At 52.5% G+C, this 26261-nt stretch overlaps 11 protein-coding genes across 11 annotated transcripts; 6 read left to right on the top strand and 5 right to left on the bottom strand.

Moving 5' to 3' along the window:
• Positions 1-914: 914 nt before the first annotated feature.
• N0V89_011475 (uncharacterized protein) lies at positions 915-3284 on the top strand (the record flags this gene model as incomplete). Its single annotated transcript, XM_056220206.1, has 3 exons — positions 915-965; positions 1015-2091; positions 2142-3284. 3 exons carry the CDS (start codon positions 915-917, stop codon positions 3282-3284), a joined length of 2271 nt encoding a protein of 756 aa, XP_056065509.1.
• A 743-nt stretch (positions 3285-4027) lies between these two features.
• N0V89_011474 (uncharacterized protein) lies at positions 4028-5245 on the top strand (the record flags this gene model as incomplete). Its single annotated transcript, XM_056220205.1, has 1 exon — positions 4028-5245. One exon carries the CDS (start codon positions 4028-4030, stop codon positions 5243-5245), a length of 1218 nt encoding a protein of 405 aa, XP_056065508.1.
• Positions 5246-6634: 1389 nt separating this feature from the next.
• On the top strand, positions 6635-7300 carry N0V89_011473 (uncharacterized protein; the record flags this gene model as incomplete). The annotated part of the gene is made up of 1 exon (XM_056220204.1): positions 6635-7300. The coding sequence occupies one exon, from the start codon at positions 6635-6637 to the stop codon at positions 7298-7300; it is 666 nt and encodes a 221-aa protein (XP_056065507.1).
• Positions 7301-7345: 45 nt separating this feature from the next.
• Positions 7346-7846, top strand: N0V89_011472 (uncharacterized protein; the record flags this gene model as incomplete). The annotated part of the gene is made up of 4 exons (XM_056220203.1): positions 7346-7392; positions 7445-7465; positions 7514-7597; positions 7651-7846. The coding sequence occupies 4 exons, from the start codon at positions 7346-7348 to the stop codon at positions 7844-7846; spliced, it is 348 nt and encodes a 115-aa protein (XP_056065506.1).
• A 439-nt stretch (positions 7847-8285) lies between these two features.
• On the bottom strand, positions 8286-9704 carry N0V89_011471 (uncharacterized protein; the record flags this gene model as incomplete). The annotated part of the gene is made up of 3 exons (XM_056220202.1): positions 8286-9043; positions 9101-9313; positions 9368-9704. The coding sequence occupies 3 exons, from the start codon at positions 9702-9704 to the stop codon at positions 8286-8288; spliced, it is 1308 nt and encodes a 435-aa protein (XP_056065505.1).
• A 1882-nt stretch (positions 9705-11586) lies between these two features.
• Positions 11587-12717, bottom strand: N0V89_011470 (uncharacterized protein; the record flags this gene model as incomplete). The annotated part of the gene is made up of 3 exons (XM_056220201.1): positions 11587-12324; positions 12382-12653; positions 12714-12717. The coding sequence occupies 3 exons, from the start codon at positions 12715-12717 to the stop codon at positions 11587-11589; spliced, it is 1014 nt and encodes a 337-aa protein (XP_056065504.1).
• A 1127-nt stretch (positions 12718-13844) lies between these two features.
• N0V89_011469 (uncharacterized protein) lies at positions 13845-14909 on the bottom strand (the record flags this gene model as incomplete). Its single annotated transcript, XM_056220200.1, has 2 exons — positions 13845-14272; positions 14879-14909. The coding sequence occupies 2 exons, from the start codon at positions 14907-14909 to the stop codon at positions 13845-13847; spliced, it is 459 nt and encodes a 152-aa protein (XP_056065503.1).
• A 158-nt stretch (positions 14910-15067) lies between these two features.
• On the top strand, positions 15068-16673 carry N0V89_011468 (uncharacterized protein; the record flags this gene model as incomplete). The annotated part of the gene is made up of 2 exons (XM_056220199.1): positions 15068-15541; positions 15606-16673. 2 exons carry the CDS (start codon positions 15068-15070, stop codon positions 16671-16673), a joined length of 1542 nt encoding a protein of 513 aa, XP_056065502.1.
• Positions 16674-17278: 605 nt separating this feature from the next.
• Positions 17279-19973, bottom strand: N0V89_011467 (uncharacterized protein; the record flags this gene model as incomplete). Its single annotated transcript, XM_056220198.1, has 6 exons — positions 17279-17876; positions 17931-18086; positions 18140-18355; positions 18408-18440; positions 18856-19795; positions 19967-19973. 6 exons carry the CDS (start codon positions 19971-19973, stop codon positions 17279-17281), a joined length of 1950 nt encoding a protein of 649 aa, XP_056065501.1.
• A 738-nt stretch (positions 19974-20711) lies between these two features.
• N0V89_011466 (uncharacterized protein) lies at positions 20712-21893 on the bottom strand (the record flags this gene model as incomplete). The annotated part of the gene is made up of 3 exons (XM_056220197.1): positions 20712-21287; positions 21355-21632; positions 21692-21893. 3 exons carry the CDS (start codon positions 21891-21893, stop codon positions 20712-20714), a joined length of 1056 nt encoding a protein of 351 aa, XP_056065500.1.
• A 2520-nt stretch (positions 21894-24413) lies between these two features.
• N0V89_011465 (uncharacterized protein) lies at positions 24414-26036 on the top strand (the record flags this gene model as incomplete). Its single annotated transcript, XM_056220196.1, has 7 exons — positions 24414-24462; positions 24523-24632; positions 24685-24810; positions 24870-24913; positions 24963-25040; positions 25091-25272; positions 25321-26036. 7 exons carry the CDS (start codon positions 24414-24416, stop codon positions 26034-26036), a joined length of 1305 nt encoding a protein of 434 aa, XP_056065499.1.
• Positions 26037-26261: the final 225 nt, after the last annotated feature.

The raw sequence follows: 26261 nt of genomic DNA, 5'->3' as shown, positions 1-26261 counted from the left end.
ATGAGTATGTATCCCCCCGACTCCGACTGATGCTAGGACGAACTCGCGCATCTGACAAGAAAAGTCGTTGATGTTGTCTGCAAAGCTGGGACGATGACGCATTAGATTCGGCAACGCCAAGCGATCGGTGGTGCAGCGATTCTGCGGCGCCATCACCACTCGTCCACACGCCGGGCGCAGCCGCATGCACCGCTCACCACGTAAGCCGGCATCCGAATTTGCAATCGCATGCCTCTGCAAGCACGTCGCCCTCGCATGATCAATAGACGAGAGGTCCCGAGCAGCGCCAAGACGGCGCGGGCCACATGTTTGGGCAGGCTGCACGCTGTGAAACACAACCGGTGTGAGGCGTTCGCTTCGACGCGCCTCCCGTCTCATCCCCCTATGAACCAGCGCCTGGCCAGACTGCGCTGATACTGACCAGACCCCAAAGCAACACTGTAGAGCCTGTCTATCATGGATTGCGCGCCCAGATCGTGCAATCAACGTCCTTGGCCACGCAAGCCCGACAATGCCATGACAAACCCGTCGCAGGCCCTTCGCAGCCCTGGCCTTGCGACAAGAGTCAGGTACTGTAGTCGCGTGGAAACCATCGCAGAAACAGAATGAGCGGGGCCATGCCCTGAGACACACATCCGTTAAGTGCCTCAGGAATCCCATTCTTTTGGGGTGGTTTTGGGTTCTCGTTCGGCTTCTCTCGCTCCCTTTGGCTCCCGGACTTTTCGTTTCCACTCCCCATTCGGTCTCTTCCTCTTCACTCCTCTTCGACGGCCTGCTGCGCAGTTCTTGAATGAGTCTGCATGTCTGTGACATAGTGCTCATTTAATTAATCACCAGCTGGACTGCTCCACGTACTAATAACTCTTCGCTTCTGTGTCGATCTATTTTGGTTCTAACGCGTCCTTCGAGACATCATGAAGAGGATAAAGTCTTCTCTAGGCTTTGCCTTGCTCCTAGCTACAACAGTGCGCTGGTCTCAACTTCTATCGTGATTACTCTTCTAACTTGATACAGACTATCGCTGACCCCGGCTTCAACATCAATACCAACAACATCGGACCCGGCGTGCAAGGAAGGAAGGTCGATGACCTAGAGTATGGCGCGGTGGATGCAGTAGCCAGGGCGCAGAAAGAGAAAAGAGGAGGGTTGGCGGATGCTGTGGAAAGGGTTGCGCAAAACCAACCACTCGATATCAGCTCTCTGCTCAATGGTGCCGGTCAGGGACAGGGCGCAGCGGGATCTTTGGCGGGTGGTCAACAGGGTGGTGAAGGCATCGATGCGAACGCGATCATCAACGGCTTAACGGGCGCTCAGCAAGGTGGAAGCAACAATGCGAACGCCGCAGCAGCATCGAAACAGGGTCAAGGTCAAGGTCAAAGCGCTGCCGGAGCTCAGGTCGGTGGTCAGTCAGGTGGCGAGGGCATCGATGCGAACGCGATCATCAACGGCTTGACGGGTGCGCAGCAAGGCGGGAAGAACAACGCGAACGCCACCGCCGCATCGAACCAGGGTCAAGGTATGGAAAAAGGCGCTGCCGGATCCCTCAGCGGTGGTCAACAGGGAGGAGAAGGGATTGACGCGAACGCGATCATCAACGGTCTCACAGGAGCGCAACAGGATGGCGCCGGCAAAGCGAACGCTGCTGCAACTGGTTCCGGACAAAATCAAGGGCAAGCTTCCGCCGATCTGGGTGCCCTTCTCGCAGGACAAGACCAGCAGCAGAATGGCATCGAGGGTCTTGCCGCAAATGCCCTTCTCAACGGTCTCGCACAAGGTCAGGGTCAGGGTCAAGGTCAAGGTCAAGGTGGAAACCGCCAAGGTGCCACTGGAGCCAACGCTGGAGACGCCAACAGCCTTGTAAACGACCTTTTGAACGGTGCAAGTGGTCAACAAAACGCCCCAGGCATTGCTGACATACTGGATGGCCTCAACGGACAGAAGCAGGGCCAGGGAAAGGGCCAGGGCAACGGCGTAGAGATCATTCAGATCAAGGAGACGATCGTGCAACAGATCAACGGAGGTGGAGCAGCCAAAGAAACCGTCATTGAGAGTGCGGGTAACGCGAAAGAGACTGCTGCGGCGAATGCTACGGTAAGCACGCCATATAACAATTCATCTCAATCTGTACTGACTATGCATAGGTTACACTTGCTGAATCTTCGCTGATGCTCTCACTGCTGGGCTCTACCCAATCTACCCAGGAAGGTGGCGCGAAAACGACAGCAGCAGAGACGACAGCAGCAAATACAACAGCAGCAGGGACGTCCGCCGCTGCCGCAATCACCGTCATCGCATCCGGCGGTACCGGTAACGGGGCGCAAGGGAATGCCGCGAACGCAACGACCTCCGCGGCCAAATCGATCAACACGTCCGGTTTGAGCCAGGATGGTCTCGTAGCAGGAACAACCACGAGTAAGGCTGGAAGTGCCGTCACCGTGGAAGCAGGAAGCGGAGGAGCCAACTCTACCAAAGCTGCTTCAGCTGCTGCTGGTGGAGTTACTGTCGTGGCTGGAAATGGGAGTTCAACCTCTGTCGCAGCGGGACTGGCAACCAGCTCCACCTCTGCAGCTGCAGCGGGAGCAGCAGCACAAGCCAGCGCTATCACTGTCGTGGCAAGCAACAGCACGGCAGCAGGCGCAGCTGCAATTGCTCCTGGTCTACCCACATCCTCGACATCGGCTAAGTCTATCAACTCTGCAGCACTCACTCAGGCCGGTCTTGTGGGAGCTACCACCGTCTCTGCAGCCAGCAGTGCAGTTACAGTCCTTGCTGGAAGCGGAGGAAACGGTACCGCTGCGGCAGCTGCGGCGAACGGTGGCCTATGCAACTGTGCGTGCAGTTGCCCCGCAGCCGCATTCCCTATGTCCGCCCCCTCGGCCGCTCCCTTCCAGCTCATGCCGGCGGCGATGGGCTCGATGAGCTCGCCTTCTACCATGCAGACCCAGGCTGTCACAGTCGTTGCAGGCGGAAGCGCACCCGCCAACGCGCCTCAGGCCGCAGCCAGCTCCTCCGCCGCGGCGCCCATCAACTCCGCCACGCTTACGACCGCCGGACTAGTTGGCTCGAGCACGACCTCTGCGGCGGCAGCTGGCGTTACTATGCAGGCAAGTTCCGGAGCAAGTAGTGTTCCAGTGCAGTCACAAGTCGCCGGATCATCGACCGCGACGCTCCAGGAGAACAGGCTCCCGTTCGATATCTCGACCATTGCGCTGCAGAGCAAGGTTACTGTCAACTTGGGTAAAAGGGCTGCACAGCCCACGGAAAAGAGGAGGTGGTTGTACTAGGGATGGAAGCTGGCCACAGGAGAGGCCTGGGGCGTTGTATGCCGTGTAAAGAGACTGTTGTTCCGAACGGATCTTTGCCTTTGATAGATGAGTTAGTTGTCCGAGTAATACCCGTCTTTTCACTTTCGCTTGTTGGAATGTCTTTTTCTGACTTCTCTGTATGTATGTACATAACAAATTGAAGTTACACGCCAGTCGTGCAACGATCGTTTACATGTTTAAATGAGGGCAATTGCCCGCCCGGATCAGTGTCGGATGATCCGTGAGATCTTTTCTAAAGTACAGCCTGGGGTCTGTTTTCGCTCTGTCTCTCGTCAGCGAGGTTAGGCGTGATGAATTGCACGCGCAAGCCTCTCGCCCTGCTCGCTCTACGCGAAGGGTGCGCTCGGCCATTTCGGGCCCGAACGACTCTTTCTCAGAACGCGAGGACCCGAACCAACGTCAAACTTAGCGGAATAGGACCCGAAACCGCACAACACAGCAGAGATGCTCGAATATAAAATGTATGCATGGTCGCACCTTTTAGAGGACATCTTCAGACCATCTACAGCATCTTTACTGCAAATACGACATCTCATCTATTTAGCCATCACGTGAGCGTTGCTGTTACCTTCGCAACTACAACCAAAAGGTCCTTGAAAATAAAATAAGAGTTGCATCGCCTCGTTTGAACGACCTTTCCGATCAAATACTCAACAAGCCATCTTATATCTTCTCATCCTTCGTAAACCTCTGTCGCGACCATGGCAGCCTCAACCCCCAAGATCGCCATCATCGGTGCCGGCCCAACATCCCTCACCCTCGCCGCCATCCTCCACCGCAACAACATCCCCTACACCATCTACGAAGCCGCACCGGTCCTCAGACACCAAGGTGGCACGCTCGATCTGCACCCTCAGTCCGGCCAGCAGGCCCTACGCGAAGCCGGCCTTTGGGACCAGTTTGTCAAGTATGCAAGGCCCGAAAGCGATTGTATGAAGCTGGTCGACCTGGATAGTGGGGAAGTGTTCTGGGATGAGAACGCGGGCGATGGACAGTCCGGAAAGGAGACGGAAAGAGGCGTCGAGGACTCGTTGAAAGGACGCCCAGAAATCGATCGGGAGTGGCTGATGAAGATCACCTATGGGGCGCTGCCGGCGGGGAGCGTGAAATGGGAGACGAAGTTGAAGGAGGTATCGCCAAACTCATCCGATCCGAAGAAACACGACCTGCACTTCGCAGATGGGTCGAAGGAAGAGGGCTTTGACCTCGTCATCGGAGGCGACGGCGCGTGGTCGAAAGTGCGGAACCTTCTCACCGATGTAAAACCACAGTACTCCGGCATATCGGCCGTCGAGCTCTGGCACAACGACGTGCAGAGCGAGCCGTGGCTGTTGAACTACGTCGGCGCAGGATCCTGCTTTTCGTTTGCGGAAGGCAGCGCAATCCTCTCGCAGCGACAGGGCGACGGGAGCCTGCGCACGTACGCGTGTCTTCGCGTACCCGAGACATTCATCGCTGACTGCGGCATCGACTGGGAGAGCGAGGACACCGCGCGCACGCAGTTCATTGAGCGCTACTTCAATCACGTATCGCCGGATCTGCAGCGCCTGCTCGCTTTGTCAAAAGACAAGCTAACGCCCCGCGCCCTCTATGAACTGCCGATCGGGTTTTCGTACCCTCACCTCGAGGGCGTCACATTGATTGGGGATGCTGCACACGTCATGACGCCGTTCGCGGGTGTGGGCGTGAATGTTGGTATGACGGATGCGCTAGTGCTGGCTAGGGAGCTCATTGAGAGTTGTAAAGGGGATAAGAGCTTGGACGACGCGGTCAAAGCATACGAGGAAGAGATGTGGCCGCGAGCGAAGAAGTACATGGAGAAGACGGCAAAAGGGAAGGAGAGGCATTTTCGGGCGGGAGGGTCGAAGGAGATGGCGGATATGTTGAAAGCGTTCCATGCGGGGCAGACGCCGGAGTAATGTAGATGTAGTTGCTCGTCTGTGGAGGACGTATGTGTCGAGTGGCTGTAGCCCCACTGTACTTTCTTCTCTTTGTAGTATGTAGTGTAGTTAATCAGTTTGAGTTTTTGTTACACGCCGTAAGAAAAATAAATCAGCAAAACTTATGCTACCATCTTTCGATAGTAGCTTAAGAACCTAATCTAATAGGTTTTTCACCGTCAAGGACTACCCAAGTACAAGCTCGGAATCTAGGTGTATAGGTTCTATTCACGGTCAACGGACACCAAGCTTGCAAGCAACGAGGCATCTAGGTGATTCGAACCATATCGTGTCGGATTGCAAGGTTCTATTCACCATCAAGGACTAACCAAGCTTGCACGCAACGAGGAATCTAGGTGATTCGAACCGCCGACCCCTCGGACCCCTCACACCATTATCGGATGCTGTTGTTGCGAGGATGTGAAGCCACGCCGCTGGACCAAAAGGCCTCTATCCTAGGATATAATTCTCTCTGCTAGAATAATACATATACTACTGTAGAAGGAACAAAGACAGCGATGAGGCCCTCGAAGAGCTAGGCGGATAGTCGTTGTCACTTGATCAAATGCACTCGATTGAGTCACTCTCACAGGCCCTTCACGTATACAGGCGGGCCTTCGCGCGTTTGCAAGCTTGCGCTTCGACCGTCACCTTCACCTGACTCTGAAATCTCCGCACGAACACTTGGCGATTAAATAATACGAGCGCGTCATGCTTGCTCATTGGATGCCCTCTATCCGGCAGAGCAAATACCGCCGGTTTAAGTTCCACTACTTTGGCTACATCATATGAAACAGCTGAAAGACATAAGGCTTGCACGTCAGCCTATACGATGATTTTGAAGTTTTCCAACAAGCGTACTTCTTAGGCAAACCTTGAAAGAACCACTACTGTGGAGTATACTTGATGAAGTGCAACCCTCCACTGGAACCTGTCTGAGCATACGGTGCCGGGGTCGCCTTCTTTTTGATCTGCCCCGTTGAACAGTGTTTACGCGTTAGAGCAGCATTCATTTCTGTTTCAAGTACGAGCGACAGGACGTATCAATCCAAATCATCATGCACATGAACTGTGAGCGAAGCTCGTCATCTGTGACTGTTACACATAGCGTGTTACACTAAGACTTGTCCCAGATACTGTGCTTTTACGCCGTAAACTTCCCATCGCCCTCGCATATACCAGAGTAAGCGCTTCAAAAATACGAAATTCAACTTAATTCCGCATTATAGGGCACGAACTGTGTTCGGGCGTGGGTTGAAAACTTGGTTGCTGGGGCAGCACCACAGAACAGTGCGTAATGACTTGACCTTCACCTCTGTTGACCACTCGCTTTTCTGATCCCTCGACCTCAACGGCTTCAACACCACGATGTCAGCTCCCATCAGGCTTCGGAACGGGCGCCAACCGCGCGGCGGCCGCAGGCGCACCCAGCCCAGCGATGCTTTACCCGTTGACACAGACTACACATTGGCGCAGGTAGAGGCGCATGCACGACGCGAATTTCCCGAAGCCTTTGACGCCCTGCCGCCCGCGTCCAATGAGTTCCTCGATCAGACCATCGATCAGAAGGGAAGCCCCCAGCGAGTCAAAATGGGAGTCATCCGGCTCAATGGTATTGACTACGCCCTCAGCGCTTATATGCGCTTGCCTTACGATATAAGGTTCTCATACGACGCAGGAAAATGCCCTCTGCCAGACCACATTAGAAAATCCAAGCTCGACCACCCTTTCTGCTGTCCTCTGGCGACATCCCGTCCGCCGGTCGATGTATACCCCGAGCTGGAGTCACTGGTTGCCTTCTATATGGTCAGGCAAGGAATCATTCCGAACTTCAGGGATCATGGCTGCCGCACTAGGCCCTCGCTGAGTGCTCTTCAGAGGGCCTGTATGACGGTGTTGAAGTGCAAGCCTCAGGGAGATCGCGCCCCGATGGTTCCTGGCCAAGATTCCCGCGCTGGAGATGTTCGCACACCAGACGCTCCAGCTGAGCCCTCCCTCCCCGCGAGCTATCCCGGCGCAGGAACTGAGGACTAAGGGAGTGACTCGAGTGATGGCCTTTTCGTGCCTGACGTTCGAGAGATGACAAAAGAGGAGCTCCTCGAAGACTTGAAGGAACTGAGCAAGGCGTGAGCGCAACCCCTCTCAATACTACAAATGGATGCTAACAGATGGATACAGCATTGATGACAGGGACAAGTTGTAAGCAGGTGCTTCTACAATCTAAGCGGAAACTAACATACTTTCCAGCATAAAGGAGCAAGAGGTTATGTTGGGTAAGAGAGACGCTATGATCGCTGTCAGGAACCGTCGCATCCGCGAGCTAAGGCAAGAGTAAGTACTAGATCTGCTCTAGTGTCATCTGGAATACTAACCCGCGACTGCAGGCTTACCGATGAGACACGTTGGGCGGAAGCTGAGCTCAAAAATGTTAAACGCATGGATCTAGAGGTGAACAACCTCGAAGCTCATGTGGGCAACTTGAAGCGCGAAAATGCAGACCTATGGCGCGACAACCAGAACCTTCTGGATCGAGCTCACGATGCGGAGCGGGAAGCAGCCTTGCGGCAGCGCCGAGCTTGAGGGCCCGTGTAAGGCCTTTCCGACAGCGCTGCCGAACGATCCAAGCGCAGTCATGCGTAGGTGTTATACAGTCGAGTGTAGGGCATTATGCTGATAGCGAAGCTTTAGATTGAACCGCGAGCGATTGCTTCCGCTAGATTCAGGTCGCGAATCGCATCCAAATCAATGATGCGCATAATGAAGAGATGATTTTGAGCATGGAATTGGGCATGGAAAGGCATGTTGGGCCATATGGTTGGCATGAGACATGACTGGACGGCATCGTGTTAACGATCGATGCGGCCATCGTATGGCATTTTCTGTGGTCATACGAGCTATCATCGGTCTCCGTACTGATGGTTTGATGTTTTGAAATGCATGGCTTAACAAATGATGAATCGAAGCTTGACCGCGACTAAGAGAGGCTTGCTCCAATCATAGTGACGAAAAGAACCCCGATTTACGGATACAAGTACCCCGGCGCATCCCCCAGCCCAAAATCTACCTTTTCGTCGAGCGCAACCAGAAAATCCTTCTCGTATCTAGCCTCTTTCAAACGTTCCTTAGCCTTGTCAGTCTTCTCACACATCTCATACCATGTTCTCTCGAAGTTGATCACGCCTTCATCCTGATGCTCCATAATGACCCACTCAGGCAGCCTCTTTCCGTCCCGATACCACCAGTACCTGCCATCCCTGCCATTCGGTCCGACTTCGTGCCTCCGAGTATAGGCCTTGAGTGCTGAATCATCTTCCTTGCCGCGCACGATCTTGCGATACTCACAGACGGGGTGAATGTACTCGTTAGTCTCGCCGAGCTTGGAGATGTCTTCTAAAGTTGCCATCGCCTTTTTCTGGTCGTACACCTCGGTTTGGAGCTTACCGGGTACACGTGGTAGGCTGCCGTTAAGGAGGTACATGCCCGTGTATGAATCGACAATGGGCCCGGTTCCCCAGCCATAGTCAAATTCCGGGTGGGTATGCATTGGATCGCGCTTTGGCGGGAGAAGCGGGTTGGTAGCTGGATTTATGTACGGTATCGTGGGTATGTTGGACTTGAGTGTGTCGAGCCACGTAGTGTGGTGGTATGTGCATGCGTAGCGAATGCGGGCGAGCCAGCGTTCGTATTGGCTGAGGGTTGATTTGAAGGCATCTTGATCGATGGTAAGGTGTGGAGAGATGCAATGCAGCATCCAAGTCCATGTCGCAGTGGATAGATCTGGATTCTCGTTAGAAGAGTGTAACAAACAATTCGTTGTCGGTCCCTGGGACATACTCTCCAAATCGCCCTTCATATCCGTGAAACAATCGTCTGCCCCGCCACCAGCATTGATGTGGACACCAGGAAACCAGACCTGCTTCAGTTCGGGCAATGGCTTGCCTTCCTTCGCTAGTCGTTCACGTAACTCGCTGTCTATGTACCACAGTGTCGGCCGGAAGGCCTTGCGGTGTTCATCGAGTGCCAGCGCATGGTATGCATGTTCAATGTCTTGCTATAGTTAGCCAGTGTTTCCGAAACACCAAACACCATATCTGAACTTACTTTCGGTGAGTCTGACATTGTGGAATCCATATTTCGTCCTGTACTTCTCGTTGTCGAACCACGCGACGTCTGGAACGCCTAGACTTCCTACTGTGTCCCAAACACCGCATACTTTGACCTTGCGACTACCTTCTGCGGCAAGCAAGCTATGGTGCGGGCTGATCTCGAAGCTCTGCACTCTGTCTCGCAACCCTTTGATAGAGCCAGCCTTGCTTAAGTCCTGGCCCTTGCTCGTAAGCTTTCCATCCACAAACTCCTTCCACGCCTGCGTCTCGCGGAACGGTAGCATCTCGTCATTTGACATGTACGCGCGATAGATGGCTGGGAAAAGCTGCATATCGGTGGGCTTGATGACGCCAATATCAGTGACAAGCCCTGCAACTGCTCGCGCTGTGTAAGCCCCCGCGGGAGAAACCGAAGCAAAATATCTCGTCCCCCGCTTCGTAATTCAACACAATGAAGTTGTATGCTTCGATCACGTTCTCAGCAAGCCCTGCGCCAGTTCCACCTTGTCGTCTGGCCTCGGATCCGCTGAGATTGCCTGTACCAATACCACTGTCGTAATATACAAGTTGGTGCCATCTCTTGTTTGGATCCTTCTGATCGGTTCCAATGCGAGCAATGACGCGGCAAAGCTTTGTGACGTTGGAGGGGAACATTGTCTTTCGAGCTTACACTGGACTGCCAAGTTCCGTCGCAGCATATGATGAGCCTTCGCCCCCACGGAGTATCGTCCGTCATTTGCGTTTGATCTCTTGCGAAAATTTGGAGCTAGAAGATAGTGAGAAGTATTAAGAGACACGAAATGAGAGGCAGAATAGAGAAGGACGAGAAGACTTGGGCAACTGGGACTGCACACCTGAAGAACTCCACAACAGCCAACAAAAGCGCAAAGTCACACGCACATCAGCATGAGGATCGTATTGCTCGCTGTTTTGGGAGGCACCGACTCCATTCTAGGCAAAGAGGCGGAGAGTGCAGCTCACCTGTTGCCCAGCCTCAGCTGTGAAGCCATCTTACGGTCGCCCAAGGTGGCATTGCGACCCCACGTCCACCAATACGCCCTGCCGTTGGAAGGCTACCCTGCAGCGAGCTGAAGGAGCCGCCAAGTAAGTGGTTCACCAATTGCGGGGATCTCTTGCAGTGAAAGCCGTGATATGTACCGCTTTCTGCTGTGCTCTATTGGATGAAGTTGTGGAAAAGGCTGACGAAGTGTGAACAGATGTGATCCGCGGCTTGGGGCTGTGATGAGCGAAGGGTGTGGTGGAACGAACGATAAGAGGCTGCGCTTGATGTACCCGTGCTAGCCACATTTGGCGAAGCTGATGCCGTGCCTTCTGCCAACAGTCAGCCACCAAATTCTCTTTCAATTCAGCTTAGCTGACTGTCTCTATATGCTTTGATTTATTAATTGCTCGGCCGAGTCTGCTCGGGCCTACAAGGAGCTCCGTTTTGATGAGGAATAGACGAGACTTGACACTGTGACACTACAACTATAATATTTATTATCGCTGTTTTTTATTAGGAGGAGGTACAGATGCAGCTCTTATCCTACTCTCTTGTTTATTCAAAAGTATTTATTATTGTGGTTAAGGACTGCTATTGCGTTGCGTCAGGCCAAGTTGTCAGCGTGTATTCCTCATAGAAAACGAGTTCCTCGTACACTTATCTCGACCTTCGGAATCAGAACTCGGAATCCGATAAATGATTGCAAACTATCGCAGACTGTCGCGATGGCTTGAGCGCATTTCCTGCCATTCAATGGATATCTAGTGACTAGAATACGGATAGCCGAATGCGTCATACGGTCACAATGGTATAGTATACTAATATTATTACTACTAGTACACTAACAGTAAGCCATACTATTGGTGAACCCTGGACATCACTGACTAGGGTAGCTATTTCGAAGTGACAATACTTTTACGATGCGATGAATGGCAATAGTAGCACGCTTACAGACGGCAGCATCCGATCTGGTAGCTCTTAGCGAATCCAAGAATCAGACTCGTGCGCGAATGGCTGTTTGGAATTCGTTTGACCACGGCCGCTTTCACGTGGCTGAACGGACTCACACTGGCAATTGTTTAGATACGATCATCTCAAGATTGTTCGCAAGTGATTGTTTATATAAAGGGCACAACGTCTCGGAGACAAAGTGTCTATGACTCTTGAAATTCTTGATGCTTTATAACAGAATCGGGCGCCTTGTCCACTTTTTAAAGCTTGGCATCAAGCTCATCAAACATCACCTTGTCACCGCTCACTAAGCTTCTCTGAAGCGCTTGACCAATAGCCAGAGCCCTAACGGAGCTTTCGAGTTTGACAGGTAAGGGAGTATTGTCCAAGCAGCATGAGGTGAATTCCCTGGCCTCAGTGACAAAAGCTTCTCTAAAGCGATCAAAGGAATGCTGTGGGAGCTCGCGTCTAGCTCCCAGCGAATCGTGGACATCGACATGACTTTTCCGCCCTTCCATGTTGACTCTCACAGAGCCTCTTTGACAAATAATCTCTGTGGTATCCTCCTGCCCTGCTGCCATCATCCTTGAGCAATACAGATTCGCAATCCTGCCACCATAAAACTCAACTGTTGCTATCGCGTTGTCACGGTCTTTGATTGCTTCAAGTCCAGGATGTACGGCGGTAACTCCAATTGCCTGCAAGCTCTTGATCTTGCTTTTTTCTCCAAGGAACCAGAGCATGAGGTCAATGTCGTGGATAGAACAATCAACGAATATGCCGCCGCTAGTCTTAGCGTAGTTTACAAAAAAGCCCGACGAGTCGTGCAGATCTGCCGTCTGAGATCGAAACACTACCGGGCGGCCGTAGTCACCCTGTGCCACTTTCTCATACGCCTCCCGATAAGAGGCGTCAAATCGACGAGAGAAACCGCACATGACCTTTTGTTTAGGGTGGATTCGGAGGGACCGCTTGTAGGCATCAACCACGGAATGTGCCTGTGTAGAAATATGTCAGCATGTGTGCGAACTCCTACAGCATCAGAAGATACTCACGACGGCCACATCTTGGCTCAATGGCTTTTCACAAAGGACGTGATAGCCTTTCTCAATAGCACTCAGAGTTTGCACTGCATGGACGGCAGTAGCGCTAGCGATGACGACAGCCTGTAGGTCTTCTTTTGCCAGCATCTCCTCGTAATCCAGATAAACGCGTACGCCCTCGAGGTTTTCCGTCGCCCATTTGCACTCGTCCTGGTCAGGACTGGTTACTGCCACCACCATCGCCCGATGTGTGAGCGTATGGAAGTTGATAGCATGGCGCTTCCCTGATTCTCGTCAGACAAAGGTATCTCACTCACGCTGTGTGATAGATGAAGCGCACATACCCATCCGGCCAAGGCCGGCGATTCCAATTCGAAGTCTCTGCCCAGTCATATTGTGGCGAGGGGTGGGAAAAACACAGATAGGGGCAGAGATGCTGGTATTTCAGTCAGTGATGAAAAGAAAACGAAGGCAAGTGTGCAAAGAAGATCAGCACCCAACGCTGTTCGATATCTAGGAAGAAAATCATTTATGCTCCTTTCAGCACTCTTTCTGAATGTGGACACAGATCTCCATTATTCGATTTGCCAAAGTTGCGCGTGCCGGATAGTCCTGAATCGGGGGTAGGAATCCGACCGGGTGTTGATCAAATCGCGCTCCGCTCGAGGGCTGCCGCTCAGCCAAGCGTTGTTCCCCGCTCGCAACCGTCATAGCTTACCGGAGGACCCATTCTAGTACTGTCATCTGACCCTGATCATGGAAGAAGGCTGTGGGGTCCGTAGCCGCAAGTTGCGCGCGTGCCCAACCGGCTGTGGAGGTGGCGTCCTCGGGGGTGGAATTCCGAGATACCCACCCTATCAATCTGGGCACCAAATGATCGCCTATTGGACGTCACAGTGTTTCAGATCCAAACCCCATATTGTGGAAACCCAGCTAACAAAGCCTGGGGTCAAAACTTGCTCTGGGAACACTCCTGACTCGAGCCTCATACCTTGACCGTGGCTGTTCGGCAGTTTTTGAATGCCGTACTTCAAAAATTTATTGAAAAAATGCCAGACACAAGGAGAAGGCCAGTGAACCAAGCTCGTGCCATGAATACCATGAATAAAAAGAACGTATTGATCTGGGGATGTCGCAGCTGTGTGGAGGGGTCCATGAAATCGAGGAGAGAACAGGGAGTGCAAGGGACGTCTTCATTAGATTTTAGATCCATCAAGCTGAGAGAAGTTGATACTAGGCATCTCTGGATGAAACATTGGGGCAGATGTGGATGGTATTGCTTTGTAGGAAATTTCAAGGGCCTTGTCACTGCTTCTGACCCACGAAGATGCCGAAAGGCCGCTGAATAAGAGACTACGAGCGTCCTACAGTAAAGCACCTATGTGTAGGTCATCAACATTCGTCTTACTTGGTCACATAACTTGGAGCTCTGAAGAAGCGTCTCATGTCTCCGCATTCTGCATGGGTTTAAGATGCTACAATGCAGACCTTAGCCCCATGAACTCGAAACCGACGTCCAGGACTTCGACTATGTTGCCCCAAGGATCCGCTAGGTAAAGACAGGTAATTTCGCCCTTCCCAGACGGGTCCGTCGTTCTCCCCACTCGTTTGCCTCCCTCAGCCACAAACTTGGCCGCCAGCTCTTCCGGATTTGGATCTGTGATGCACATGTGGAAGAAGCCCCTCTTGTGGTATTCGAAGACGTTTGCATCTTCGAACTTTGGATTGATGAACTCGAATATCTCAAATCCGACGCCATTTCCGGTGACCATCTTGGCGAGCTTGACTTCTTGTAGACTTTCGGGGTAGATCTTGAATATTCCATCGTCTGGCATCTCGGACCGCTTGATGTGGACTATCGTGCCCAACAGCTTGAAGCCAAGGACCCTGGAATACCAATCGACTGTTGCTTGAGCATCTGGAACAGATACTCCAATATGATTGAATGCTCGGTTATATATCCTCTGGTAACTCCGTCAGAAAACGTCTACCATTTAAAGCTTCAGGGCCAGACTTGCCCTGTTCTGTGCCATTTTGATGGATTGTAGATGCGCTTTCCAGGCTGCGTGGTTTTTCCGCTAGATGTTTTGATTTTAACAGAGAATAATCAAGATAAAAAAAGCCCCTTACAGCCGTTTGCTGGGGGACTTATTTAATAGACTCACTGTGGGATCGAAAGGGCCTAGATATTTGAGCGCACGTTGATCGAGGGATTGCACACACTGGGACCCCATCCGGACAAATAAATCCATGGGCTATCCAGAGCCAATCAGGCTGACTTCCGTTAGTGTTGTTCCAGCCAGTAGGAAGCTATCCAGACCCATTAGCGTCGAATATCACCGAGCTTGCTAGTGAAGTTCTGGGCTAGTCCGACACTCACCTCAACCTAAGATGCGGAAATGCAGCACCCACCGCCCCACAGTGGGTGAAGGCACTGGAAACCTTACTGGCTTTGCAACAGAAGTAATATTACTCGCCCAAAATACGTACGCACCAAGGCATGACGTACCCCAGACTAGCATACCCCAGATTCTCCGCATTTTTATGGCTTAGGAGGAGGCACGGGCCAGCAGGGAGAATGCCGAGTAGATAGCAGCGAATAACATATATAGATACATTGCCTTGTCCCCTTGGGCGCTGCTAAATACGCATTGCTGACCGTGAATGTAGGCTCAACTGTTGGACCAAACTGACCACAATGTTCTTCGACAAAGTGCAGGGCGATGCTGTAAGATACAGCATCACCGCGGCCTGCGGATCCGGATTCCTACTCTTCGGCTACGATCAAGGAGTCTTTGGTGGCCTACTCAGCAACAAGCCCTTCCTCGAAACATTCAATCATCCCAGCCCCACCATGCAGGGGCAGATTGTTGCCACCTATGATATCGGTTGTATTATGGGCACATTGCTCTCCATCTTCGTTGGCGACAAAATCGGTCGAAGGCGTTGTATCCTCATCGGCTGTGTCATCCTGATCATCGGTGGTATTCTTCAAGCCGCTTCCTACTCCTTGGCACCCATGATCGTTGGGCGCATCGTCGCTGGGGTCGGCAATGGCATGAACACCATTGCAATCCCTATTTGGCAATCTGAGACGGCAAGGGCGCATCAACGCGGGAAGTTGATCGTCCTTCAACTTGTCACCAACATCTTTGGAATCGTCATTACAAATGTGAGCCGGAACATCCCCCATGACACAACACTAGCGAGAGGCATGAGCTAATGCAAATCCTAAGTGGATGAACTACGGCTTCACGTATATTCCCGATAGCCCAATCAGCTGGCGCTTTCCCCTCGCGTTCCAATGCTTCTTCGCCATCGTCACGATTTTCATGGTGCTCATAGCGCCTGAGTCACCTCGATGGCTCGTGATGAGAGACCGAGTGGAAGAGGCACAAGCGATCCTCGCTCGACTTGCCGGGAAGCCATCCGACGACGCCGAGGTTGTCGACGAGGTCCAATATCTCGTGGCAATGGTCCAACACGAAAACGAAGTCCAGAACTCTGTCTCGGTGAAAGAGATCTTCAGCAACGGCGAGCAAATGACCTTCCGGCGCATCCTTCTCGGAGCAGGCACACCGTTCTTCCAGCAAATGGGAGGCGTCAACGTGATTGCGTATTACCTACCGGTGGTGCTGGTCAGGTCTTTCGGCATGAGTGAGCGATTGGCGTTGATTCTCTCCGCCGTCGACTCCATGTCGCTCATGTTCTGGGGTGCGATGGCAGCCTTCCTCATTGATCGCATTGGTCGCCGAAGGCTTATGCTTTGGGGCGTGGCCTGCAGCGCCGTCTGCTTTGCCCTCGTTGCGGTCGGCTTGCGGTACGGTGGCCCCGGCAAGGACAACAAAGGCATGTCTACCTTCGCCGTCGTCTTCATCTTCATGTACTACGTCTTCTACGGCATGTCCATGCTCTCGATTCCGTACATGTACCCGGCCGAGATCAACTCGCAGCGTATGCGCAATATCGGGACCTCAATCGCCACGGCGGTCAATTGGACGTTTGTATATGTTGTCGTTGTCGTCACTCCCACTGCCATTGAGAACATCGGGTGGAAGTACTATCTCATCTATGCCGTCTTCAACGTTTGTTTCGTCCCGATCATATACCGCTGGTACGTCGAGACTGCGAATCTGTCTTTGGAGCAGGTCGACCGTCTCTTCCAGATCAAACATGAAGGGGGCAAGGACACAAGCTGGAAAGAGGCGACCAGGCTGGCCCTCATGGAGACACAAGAGGTGGTGGAAGAGAAGATTCAGGGAGCGCAGCATAAGGAATTTGGCCAGACTGTGGAAAAGAAATGATCATTATTTTGCCCTCACTCCATGAATGGTCGGAATATTTTCGATTGCCTAGTACAACCGACGCCTTCATCTGATCTACTCCCTTTCATTATTCCCGAATTGTTGTTCTTCCTGCAATAGAGAGAGAGAGAGAGGTGGAGAGAGAGTGTTTTCCTCATGTACTTAGCAATTCCCTTCATCAAATCAATGATACAAAGAATTATCCTATAGGAAGTTAATATTAAGATACGTGCCTCATCAAATAACATACCTTTCCCGGCCTCCCTAGAGCCGGCCAAACGATACAGGGTAGACCAGGAAACGTGCTACCAGTGTCTGATATTCGGACAGGTGGCTCGAGACTGTACAGGAAAGGAAAGGAGTAGACACTGTTTAGCAGAACGCAATAGAAAGGACTGCAACCCAGGCACTCCACCAAAATGCGCATATTGCAGCCAAGTCCATCCCACAGGATCAACAGAGTGTTATGGGAAATGGCCATACCGACGCTACCTCCTATCTCCTAAGTCGAAACACATGCTGTATTACTAGTTTGAAATTCTTTGAATAGTCTCTAGCCTGAATATCATCCAGTGGTGGATCAGGGTAAATGCATTCAACTCAACTCAACTCCAGTCGAAGCCCAAGCCCATCTCCATGTCGAACGAATCGCTAACGCCGTGCGTCGTAGCAGACAGCATGCGGGATAGTTGGTCCTCCATTTCCGAATTATCCAAAAGATCCGAGGTCCGAGTCCGCTTCCTCGGCCCCTCCGCGGCCGCGGCGATAGAAGAAGACGACGGTGCCCGACGACGCGCTGCCCGCGCGGAACGGCCTCGCAGCTCCCACTGCCGCAGCAGCAGCAGGAGGAAATCCCGGGCCCTCTTGGCACTCTCCCACGACGTTCCGAACTCCTCCAGCGCGCGGAAGCAGGTGCTGAGGTATAGTTCCGTCTGGTTGGCACCGTCTCGATAGTAGCGGGTGACGTTTGCGAAAATCAGCAGCAGCGCCGCCGAGCAGACGATGCCGACGGCCTGGACGTTGATTCGGCGGAGGGCGTAGCCAATCTCGTAGAGTTGGAGCAGCTTCGCTATCGATGACGCTGACTCCATGCACATCATTCGGGCATGATCCGATCCTGGTCCTTGAGGAGGGAAGGGCTGGACGTAGGTTCTGGACATGTATGGCCGATGGGCGTGGATTATGTTTTGATAATACAGCATGCTGTATGGATCGTCAGCTGGATGCATTCAGGGATCGGACAACGGAATGGTTTACTGTAAAAGCAAGACATGGGGAAGGTAACATGTCTGTGAATCGTCCAGGTCGACGCGCAGGGCGGGTGGGAGGTCATTCTTCCACTTCAGAAGTCGTGCCACAGTGTCTGCATTTATTTCTTGAAGTTTCTTGATCGAAATCTTCAAATTTCCATATCTAGGGGATGCCTGTCAGAAAAGGAAGCTTGATGAGTGCTCATGTCAACTTACAAGGGGTCACCAACAGGCGCCATGATTTCGGCCAATATAACTCGTTGCCGGTGTAGCTCTTTGGCGTGGTCAGGTAAGAGAACACGCTGGTCCTTGGATCCGGGAGAAACATATGGAGTCCACTGTTCATCAGCATATGCTGCAGTGCTTGGCTTTGAGACGGTGGCACCCTCCATATTGATGCGTAACGGCCTGCCCAGATGAAAACCGCGAGTCCTGGATTCTCAGTCAAAACTGCGTGAAAACGCGCATAGTACCAGAAACTTACTGGTCAATGACATAAGTTCCCCACAAAAAACATCTTTCCGCATCTCAGCTTCAGCCTGGCTCAAAGATCCGTTTGCGACGTAAGGAGCCATGTCAACATGTAAGCCCAAATCAAACGCCAATCGCATGGCCATGCCTGAACTGTGTTAGAAGATCCAGAGGGGAGGAGATGAGCGGCACAAGTCTATGCTCACCGCTGTAGAGCCATCCGCGTGAGTCTCTCTTGCAGCCAACTTCATGGCTGCTTAGTACAGCTATGGCCTGGACGGTTGCAACACTAGGACAGTCCAACTCAATCTCAAGTAAGGCTTTTGCTCTGTCCGCGAAGAACTCGGCGAGTGGTCTGGGAAAAGTAACGAAACTTGGGTGGTGGCGGGTCTCGAACGCAGCGCCCAAGGCGCATCTTGCCGTATCAGCATGACTTCTGCGGCGTACCGTTAGGTACGTACATTGCATTATGCAGGGCCTCGGAGTAGTAGGGTACGTCATTCATTTCTCTCCAGCTTGCCTTGCTCGCTTCAAACATGTCCCTGTTCACGACATGGAGAGCTGGGTCCTGCCAAGCGAAGTAGAGACTAACCAAGTGGTCTTCCAAAGCCGGCGGCACTTCCTTTCCCAAATCGAGACGGTTCAGATAGTCCTGGCCGTCATTTCGAACCGTGCGATGCAAAGTAAATGTGTTGCTCGGAATCGGCATTTTGACGAGTTTGAAGTTTGAAGTTGGTCCATAGTAACGGATGTGCCCTCCAGGCTCAATTTGCAAAGACCCGATTCTCTCGGAGAGTTGATCGACGAGAGCCTCGGTGTTGTCGGCACCGCTGTGACCTTCCTCATACTGTGTGTTAGTGCAGCTCTGTGGCTCTTGAGAAGTATGCGCCTGCTCCAGATCTGACATATCCAAGGACGGGATCTCCGCTCCCGCATCTTCTTCGAAGCGTGGAAAGGGCTGAGAGCTGACGTTTGCATCCTCACCTGGATCCCAATTCCAGATATTCCGGGGGAGTGCGCCGGAAGTCGACTCTTCCTGGTCCGGCCAACCTCCAAGTCGCGATTCGGTTGAATCTCCAATAATATTTGATCCAGTCACTGGGTTGGTTTGGCTCCACTGTGCTGACGTGCCGTTGCTCCAGGCTGAGACGGACGATGGATTGGCTGCTGGTAGAGTGTCCGTCACATTGGCACTGGCATCAGACTGATCAGCCCACTGGGAATGATTTGCCGAAAGATTGTCGTTCATAGAGAGGTCAGGCCTGAGCTCCTTGCTCAGAATCGTAGAAGGGATCCGCTGGTAAGCCAAAATTTTCAAGAGAGTAGCATGCTCCTCGGCGCCCATGGGAGGGACATCAAGTGAGTGATCGGAAATGAAACGACATAATTGTACAATGTGACCTGAGAGTAGCTCAATTGCAACCCTTAGAGTGAGTCTGGTAGGAGGGCGTCAGTGTTCGTCCGCGAATGCAGGCATTTCACAGCGCTGATGTTCCGTACTTGCGTTTATCATCGCCGGCTTGGTAAGTGCACTCTTTTCCTTTAGTCTTACAATTTGAGCAAGATGGAGACGTGCCATCGCACTGCCGGTATGATCAGTACCTCGTGTTCCCCATGATAGGGTGGTGTCTCACCTTGACTTTGTTCTCTCTGCACGACACACAGGCTGTCGTGACATGAACTCTTCGAGAGCCAGATGATATCGAAGTCATGATAGTTGCATAATTTTGGAGGTCGTAGGGAAGGAGTACTCTGGTGTTACGGTCCAGTCCGGCCACGCTAAATTCCTGGGGTGCCCCTTGGCCCCACGCCGCTTTTGCGGGGTAAACGCCGACGCCGCGACATGCATGTTAACCCTACTTGTACATGCCCCTACATATGTCTTAGTACCATGGCTTATACACCCTGTCTTTGCGCAAACGATAACAGAGTCGGAATTTACCAATGGGCGCAACTATGATGGTAGGAAAGGACACGTGCATACATCCCGGCACAGAAGAAGGCGTTGACCCTAGCACGGAAAGGATTGTCGTCAATTAGCTATCACACACAAGTCCAATCAAATCCACCGACAGTCTCAGTGTCCGAGGAGAAAGATTCGCAGCAGAAGCCGTCGTTCTCAATACCTTCGTGCACTTCGCGATTCGTAGGGTATACTTCGTACCTCGACTGGAGAAACACGCGGCTCAAACGCATCACCACCACCAGTAATCACCACTTTACATACAATCCATGACATATCCACATCATCCATAATGCATTGTTCATGCTATGCTAACACGTAACCCGATCCTTTCCCACCAGATTGACTGCACGTCTAACCGACAGTGCAACCACCCAGCCTCACGCTCTCGGCATACATCTCATACGTATCCGCATTCGCCGCAGCCTGGGTAGCGCTCAACTTCTGCGCTGCAACATATCCATAAGCGTAGTCATCGGTACCATACAAATGGGTCATCTCATGTAAGATGGAACCAGCCTTATCATAGTCGTCGCCAGAGCACGCGCTAGCCAGTTCGGGGAAGTCCCAGAAGCCGTTGTTGGGGCACGGCACGATGACCTTAGCGCTGGGCACGGTGTACAGGAGCGCCGAGCCGTCGCTGCAGTCGCCGTAGGTGTCTGTGCAGGAGATCTTGGGGGAGGTAGTCTGCACGTTCTTGACGTCGTTGTAGATGGTCTGGACCTTGGACTCGACCGAGGTCGACTTGAACCAGGTGGTGAAGTAGTCGGCTGCGGAGCCGGCGGCGGTGTAGGCGGCGCTGGCCATAGAGATGGCGTCCGTAACGCTGGTCTTGAGGGTAGAGGTCTGCGACGTCGAGCACGAGGAATACGTGACGGAGCGCTTTTGGATGCGGGAGTTCAAGGGTTCTTCGCGCTTGTGGGAGACGTGCTGCCTTGAGGTTGATTGTTAGCATTGTCACATAGCTTAAGTGGCACGTGAGAGCATACTCAGCTACGGTGCTCTGGTCTGGGGTCACTTCAACGGAGTCGGTCGCCTGGTCCGCGCAGAAGGATAGGCCCTTGAGAGCAGAGGGCACCTCCTCTCCCGTAGCATAGCGGAAGCCCTGGATAGCGGACACCTTGGCTTGGTTGACACCCTGAAGCTTGTAGCTCTTGGCTGCGTTGACCGACACCGTGACTGTCTCTCCAGCCGCGATCTTCTGGAAGTTGTCGGCAGTAAGACCAGTCTTCTTGTAATTGACGTAGACTCCGTCAAAAGGAAGGGCCTTGCCGGCTGCCTCGAATATTAGTGTGCATCTCAAGATAGGTGGACGAGGCTGAGGGTATGCACACCTGCATCAGCTACCAACAGATCCTTGGTCGCGTGTGCACTGAACACGGTGTTGCCCTTGAAGACTTGAAGTGTCTCGCTTCCAGTGTTTGTGACCTGGACGTTGACGACGTGGTTATCCGCGTCGGCAATCGATACCGAAAGAGGGCAAGCCGCCGAAGCAGCACCCGCGAGAAGAGCGACCGGAAGAGTCTTGGTGAACATGGTGACAAGCTTTGCTGACTGTTTTCGCCTTCAAAGATGGAGCTGTGATCTGTGTGGTCAATAACAGGACATCATGGTGCTCTTTAAATACTGCCATTGTTTGACAGTTCCCAATCTTGGATTCCGTTTCGATAATGATCCTGGGAGGCTTCGATGGCTGCCATCACGGGGGATGTTCTGGGATAAGCAGGTGTTCAAGCTACTCCAAGGTATCTTGTCGAAGCTTGGTGGGCCTTGGGCGAATGCTTCGGCCTGCCAAGCTGTCTTAAGTAGGTACAGCAGACAACGGGTGCTATGCATGCTACGCAAGCGCGTTGTGGCCGGACCAGGTACGCATCTACTGGCCAATAGTATCAGGACGACAATACCATCAGGTGCCCCTCCATGATTAACAGGTGCATGTTGTCATTGTGTTATACATGGCGCTACGGCAGTTCAGGAAGGCTGCCGGCGATTAGCACAGATTAGGGTAGTTGATGATCCGGGGTGGCGCCTGAAGACCCCACAGTAGCTACGGAGGATTCAATCACCGGCTCGATAGCATCGGACACCAACCACATGACAGCAAGCGTTGGTGCTTGTTCGGCGACAACCGTTATCAGCCGATTAAGTGTTTGTAACTGTGTCCTACAAAGGTGCGGATGCTCCCGACCGAAAAGACTGTGAACTCGCGGATGCTGAACATGCTGAAGGTAATTGGCTGGACATAAGATGCCTCCAAACGAAATGACGCGGCCTGCCTGTTCGGGAATATAGTATTCGATGATCCGCGAGAGTAGGTACCGGATTGAGCGAACAGCAAAGCTACTGTGTATCTCTTGATCGTGATGCCGTACGCCTTTGACTATGACAAGATAGGTGCTGCATAAGCGCGGCATATCGGGCGAATGCGACCTACGGTCCGCTGTATGGGCAGCATATAAATCCCGAGGACTCCCTTTTCGCCTTTTGTTAATATCAACATCAGCGCGTTGACGATGCAAGCATACCCAGCAATCAGAGATCCGAGTCCTGCCTGTTTCCATCGCTCCCTATCGTGTGGTGACAAGTACCCCTAGAGTTTGTGTCCAGTCGCTGCGAATTATGGGGTGCTCGTAGAGGCCTAGTACTCCTGGAGCATTATTGTTGGGTGCTATCACGGCCACAACACGAGATGGTGGCGAAGGCTGAGCAAGATTGGTGGCAATGGAAGTTGATTCGACGTGAATCGAGAAATCGAAATGCAAGGTTTTTAGATAAATGTAATGGTGGGGCAACAGACTTGCGTGTCGCGAAATGATATTTGAACGCGATTCAGAAAGAAAATACCGTAAATGTACGTCCAGATGAGTGACGCCCGTAAAATTGACACCCAAAGCTGGAAGATTGATTGCATCTCACCTCTGCTCACAGCAACCGGCGATTGGGGTGGCTGCCAAGTGCATTCACGATGACGAGCAAGACAATCTCGCCTTATACCATTACTTCATCTACTGCGTTCCTTGAGCATTTGCGGGCAGACACATGCCGTGAGCGAAATGTTTTCGACTAGTTCGGCACGGTCGTACGCTGCGTGCTTCCCTCACGGTACAGCTATTGTAAGGCCAACGCAGGCTTCTATCGTACGCGAGAACGGTTTGTACGCGGAAACGTGGGGGCAGGCGATATCGGTAGGTGCATTTTTCGAAGCGTGGAGCCTGAATGCAATGTCAGCAGCTACTCGGGCAGAAACTTGCAGGCAATTGCGTGAGATCAAGGCTTTCAGTGACCTAGTTATAAGCAGCGACAGCGTAGCATAATATGCTAGCCATACCTTTTCCGGCTCTTCCTAAAGATATAATGGTCGATGTACGTTCATCTTGTAGCAGTTCGATTAGTGAAAGAAGAAAATCTAAGACGTACCCTTGTAAAGCGCAGACTAGGCAGACTGGTCACTGCGCATTAGCTTCATCCTGAAGCACTCGTCTACATGAATATAGTCGGGCGAGACTGTGTCTACCACTCGACTGTAGGCTTGAGACATCGTGGGGTGGAAGTGTTTCGTGAACGCGTGCGGCGGATAAAAGTTTGGTGTTTTCGGGATGACCTCGGGATGCCAAGATACAAGCGATAATCTAGGCGTATTGGGGACTAGCGCGGGTCTCCACCGAGGCTGGCCGTGCCGCTCGAAGAACTGAACGCGATGTCCATCATTGAATCCTGAAGGCCGAGATGCATAAGCTAGAACGACCTGCATACACATACACATACGTAATTGCAAGCCACCCACATCGTGAATGAGGGCGACAGACCTTCTTCGAGGCTGCCCTGGCGATGCCGCGCAAGCAGGTTCACGTGCAAGCTAAGCTCTAGCAAAGGGGATTAGTCCCTGCCGCGTTCCGAGAGCCGGTTCTGCTCGAATTGACGGCGGCGGGAACTTGACGTGGGCCCTTCTTCTCGCGGCACTCGTCACATCTGCATGCAATCGTACCCCCGCCAAACTCTTTCACTCCATATGGCCGAGACGCTGCATATACTGTTATAAATTACTCCGGACCCCTCATGTCGCTGCCAGCGCCCGCAACCCACCCCAACATGCCGCCGTCTAAAGGTGCGTTATGAGAAGATTCAGGAGAAGAGTGCTTGCAAAAAGTTTGCTAATGTCAGGCAGAGACTGCGAAGCATGAGTGCGTTTCCGAAGACGCGCTGCAGCACTTGAAGACCTACAAGTACTCGAGCGTCGACAAGTCGTTTATATCGCGCTACATCCTGAAGCACTACGTACGCACGCCTCCGAACGAGCCGCATCGGCACCACGACTGATATCATACAGTGGAATGGCTTCGTAGAGCTCCTGCCCATGTGGCTCGCGCCGAACCTCGTCACACTGCTCGGATTCTTCTTCATATTAGGGAATATCGCGCTGCTGGAGGTCTACATACCGGATCTGGTCGGCCCGGTGAGTACCGCCATCAAAAATACTCAGGGGACATGGACTGACCGGATTTTGCATGATAGGCACCGTCATGGGTGTATTACAGCTTCGCATTTGGCATGTGGATGTGAGTTTGATCGACTGCCGTCTTCAGAAGTTCGCTGACAGCCATGGAGGTACTCCACAATGGACAATGTAGACGGGAAACAGGCGCGGCGCACCGGCACATCGAGCCCGCTTGGAGAGCTATTTGAGTATGTGACGTCCAGCCCAACGCGACAATTGCACAACTGATGGCATATAGCCACGGCATTGATTCGCTGAATTGTACTTTGGCGAGTTTGCTAGAGACTGCAGCTGTGGGATATGGAAGCGGTAAGATCGGTGCATTTACTGCGCTTATACCGGTATTGCCCATGTTCTTCTCGACCTGGGAGACATATCACACCCACACCCTCTATCTCGGCTACTTCAACGGCCCTACAGGTATGAACGTCCATCCATGATTTAGAGGATTATAATAACACCCCGCAGAGGGCCTCATCCTTGCATGCACGTTCATATGCATGTCTGGTTTCTTTGGACCCCAGATCTGGTCGACGCCCCTGGTCACGTACTTCCCGAGTTTCGCTGATTACCTTGGCGACATGACCTTCCGGGATTTCTGGATACCTATGATCCTTTCCACATTCTTCATCGCCCACCTTCCCGCATGCATCATCAATGTTGCACGCGCGCGACGAGCACAGAAGCTCCCCGTGCTCCCCCTTCTCTGGGAATGGACCCCGCTGGTCATCTTCTGTGCAGCCACCACGGCCTGGCTCGGCTCGCCGTACTCCTTCATCCTTAAAGACAACCACCTCGTGCTCTACTGCCTCACCATGTCCCTCGTCTTCGGGCGTATGACGACTAAGATTATTCTGGCGCATCTCACGCATCAGCCATTTCCGTACTGGACCATCATGCTAGCGCCAATGATTGGGGGTGCTCTGCTGGTCAACCACCCGTACTTCACCATCACGGGCACGACGCTCGGCCCCATATCGGCGAGCACGGAGCTATGGTACCTGAGGGGCTACTTTGTGTTCGCCGCTGTTGTGTACGGCAGGTGGGCCCACCTCGTTATTACGAGCATTTGCAACTACTTGGGCATCAACTGCCTCACTATCCCCAACCGGAAACCGAACGAGAAGGCTAGCTCGAACGGGGCTGCAAATGGATTCCGCTCCGACAAAGGTCGCCTGGACTAAGCAATACCATTGTAGACCCATCACTACAGGCGCAACGCTCGGACTCGGTGAACGATTATTCTTTCCAGGATATCAACGAACCATTTTATTTCTTGGATATACTTGCGCGTCGCGTTGACTGCGCACTATAGACACTTAGACGATTCAACATTAGCCTCATAGCATCTAACAATACGTAATGTTTACACCTCTGAATACATTTCCCGACTATGCGGTTGCTGCTGC

This window comes from Didymosphaeria variabile (genome assembly GCF_027946475.1).
Source record: "Didymosphaeria variabile strain IMI 356815 chromosome Unknown scaffold_9, whole genome shotgun sequence".
NCBI classification, from domain to species: domain Eukaryota; kingdom Fungi; phylum Ascomycota; class Dothideomycetes; order Pleosporales; family Didymosphaeriaceae; genus Didymosphaeria; species Didymosphaeria variabile.
This window is presented reverse-complemented; position numbering and strand designations above follow the sequence as displayed.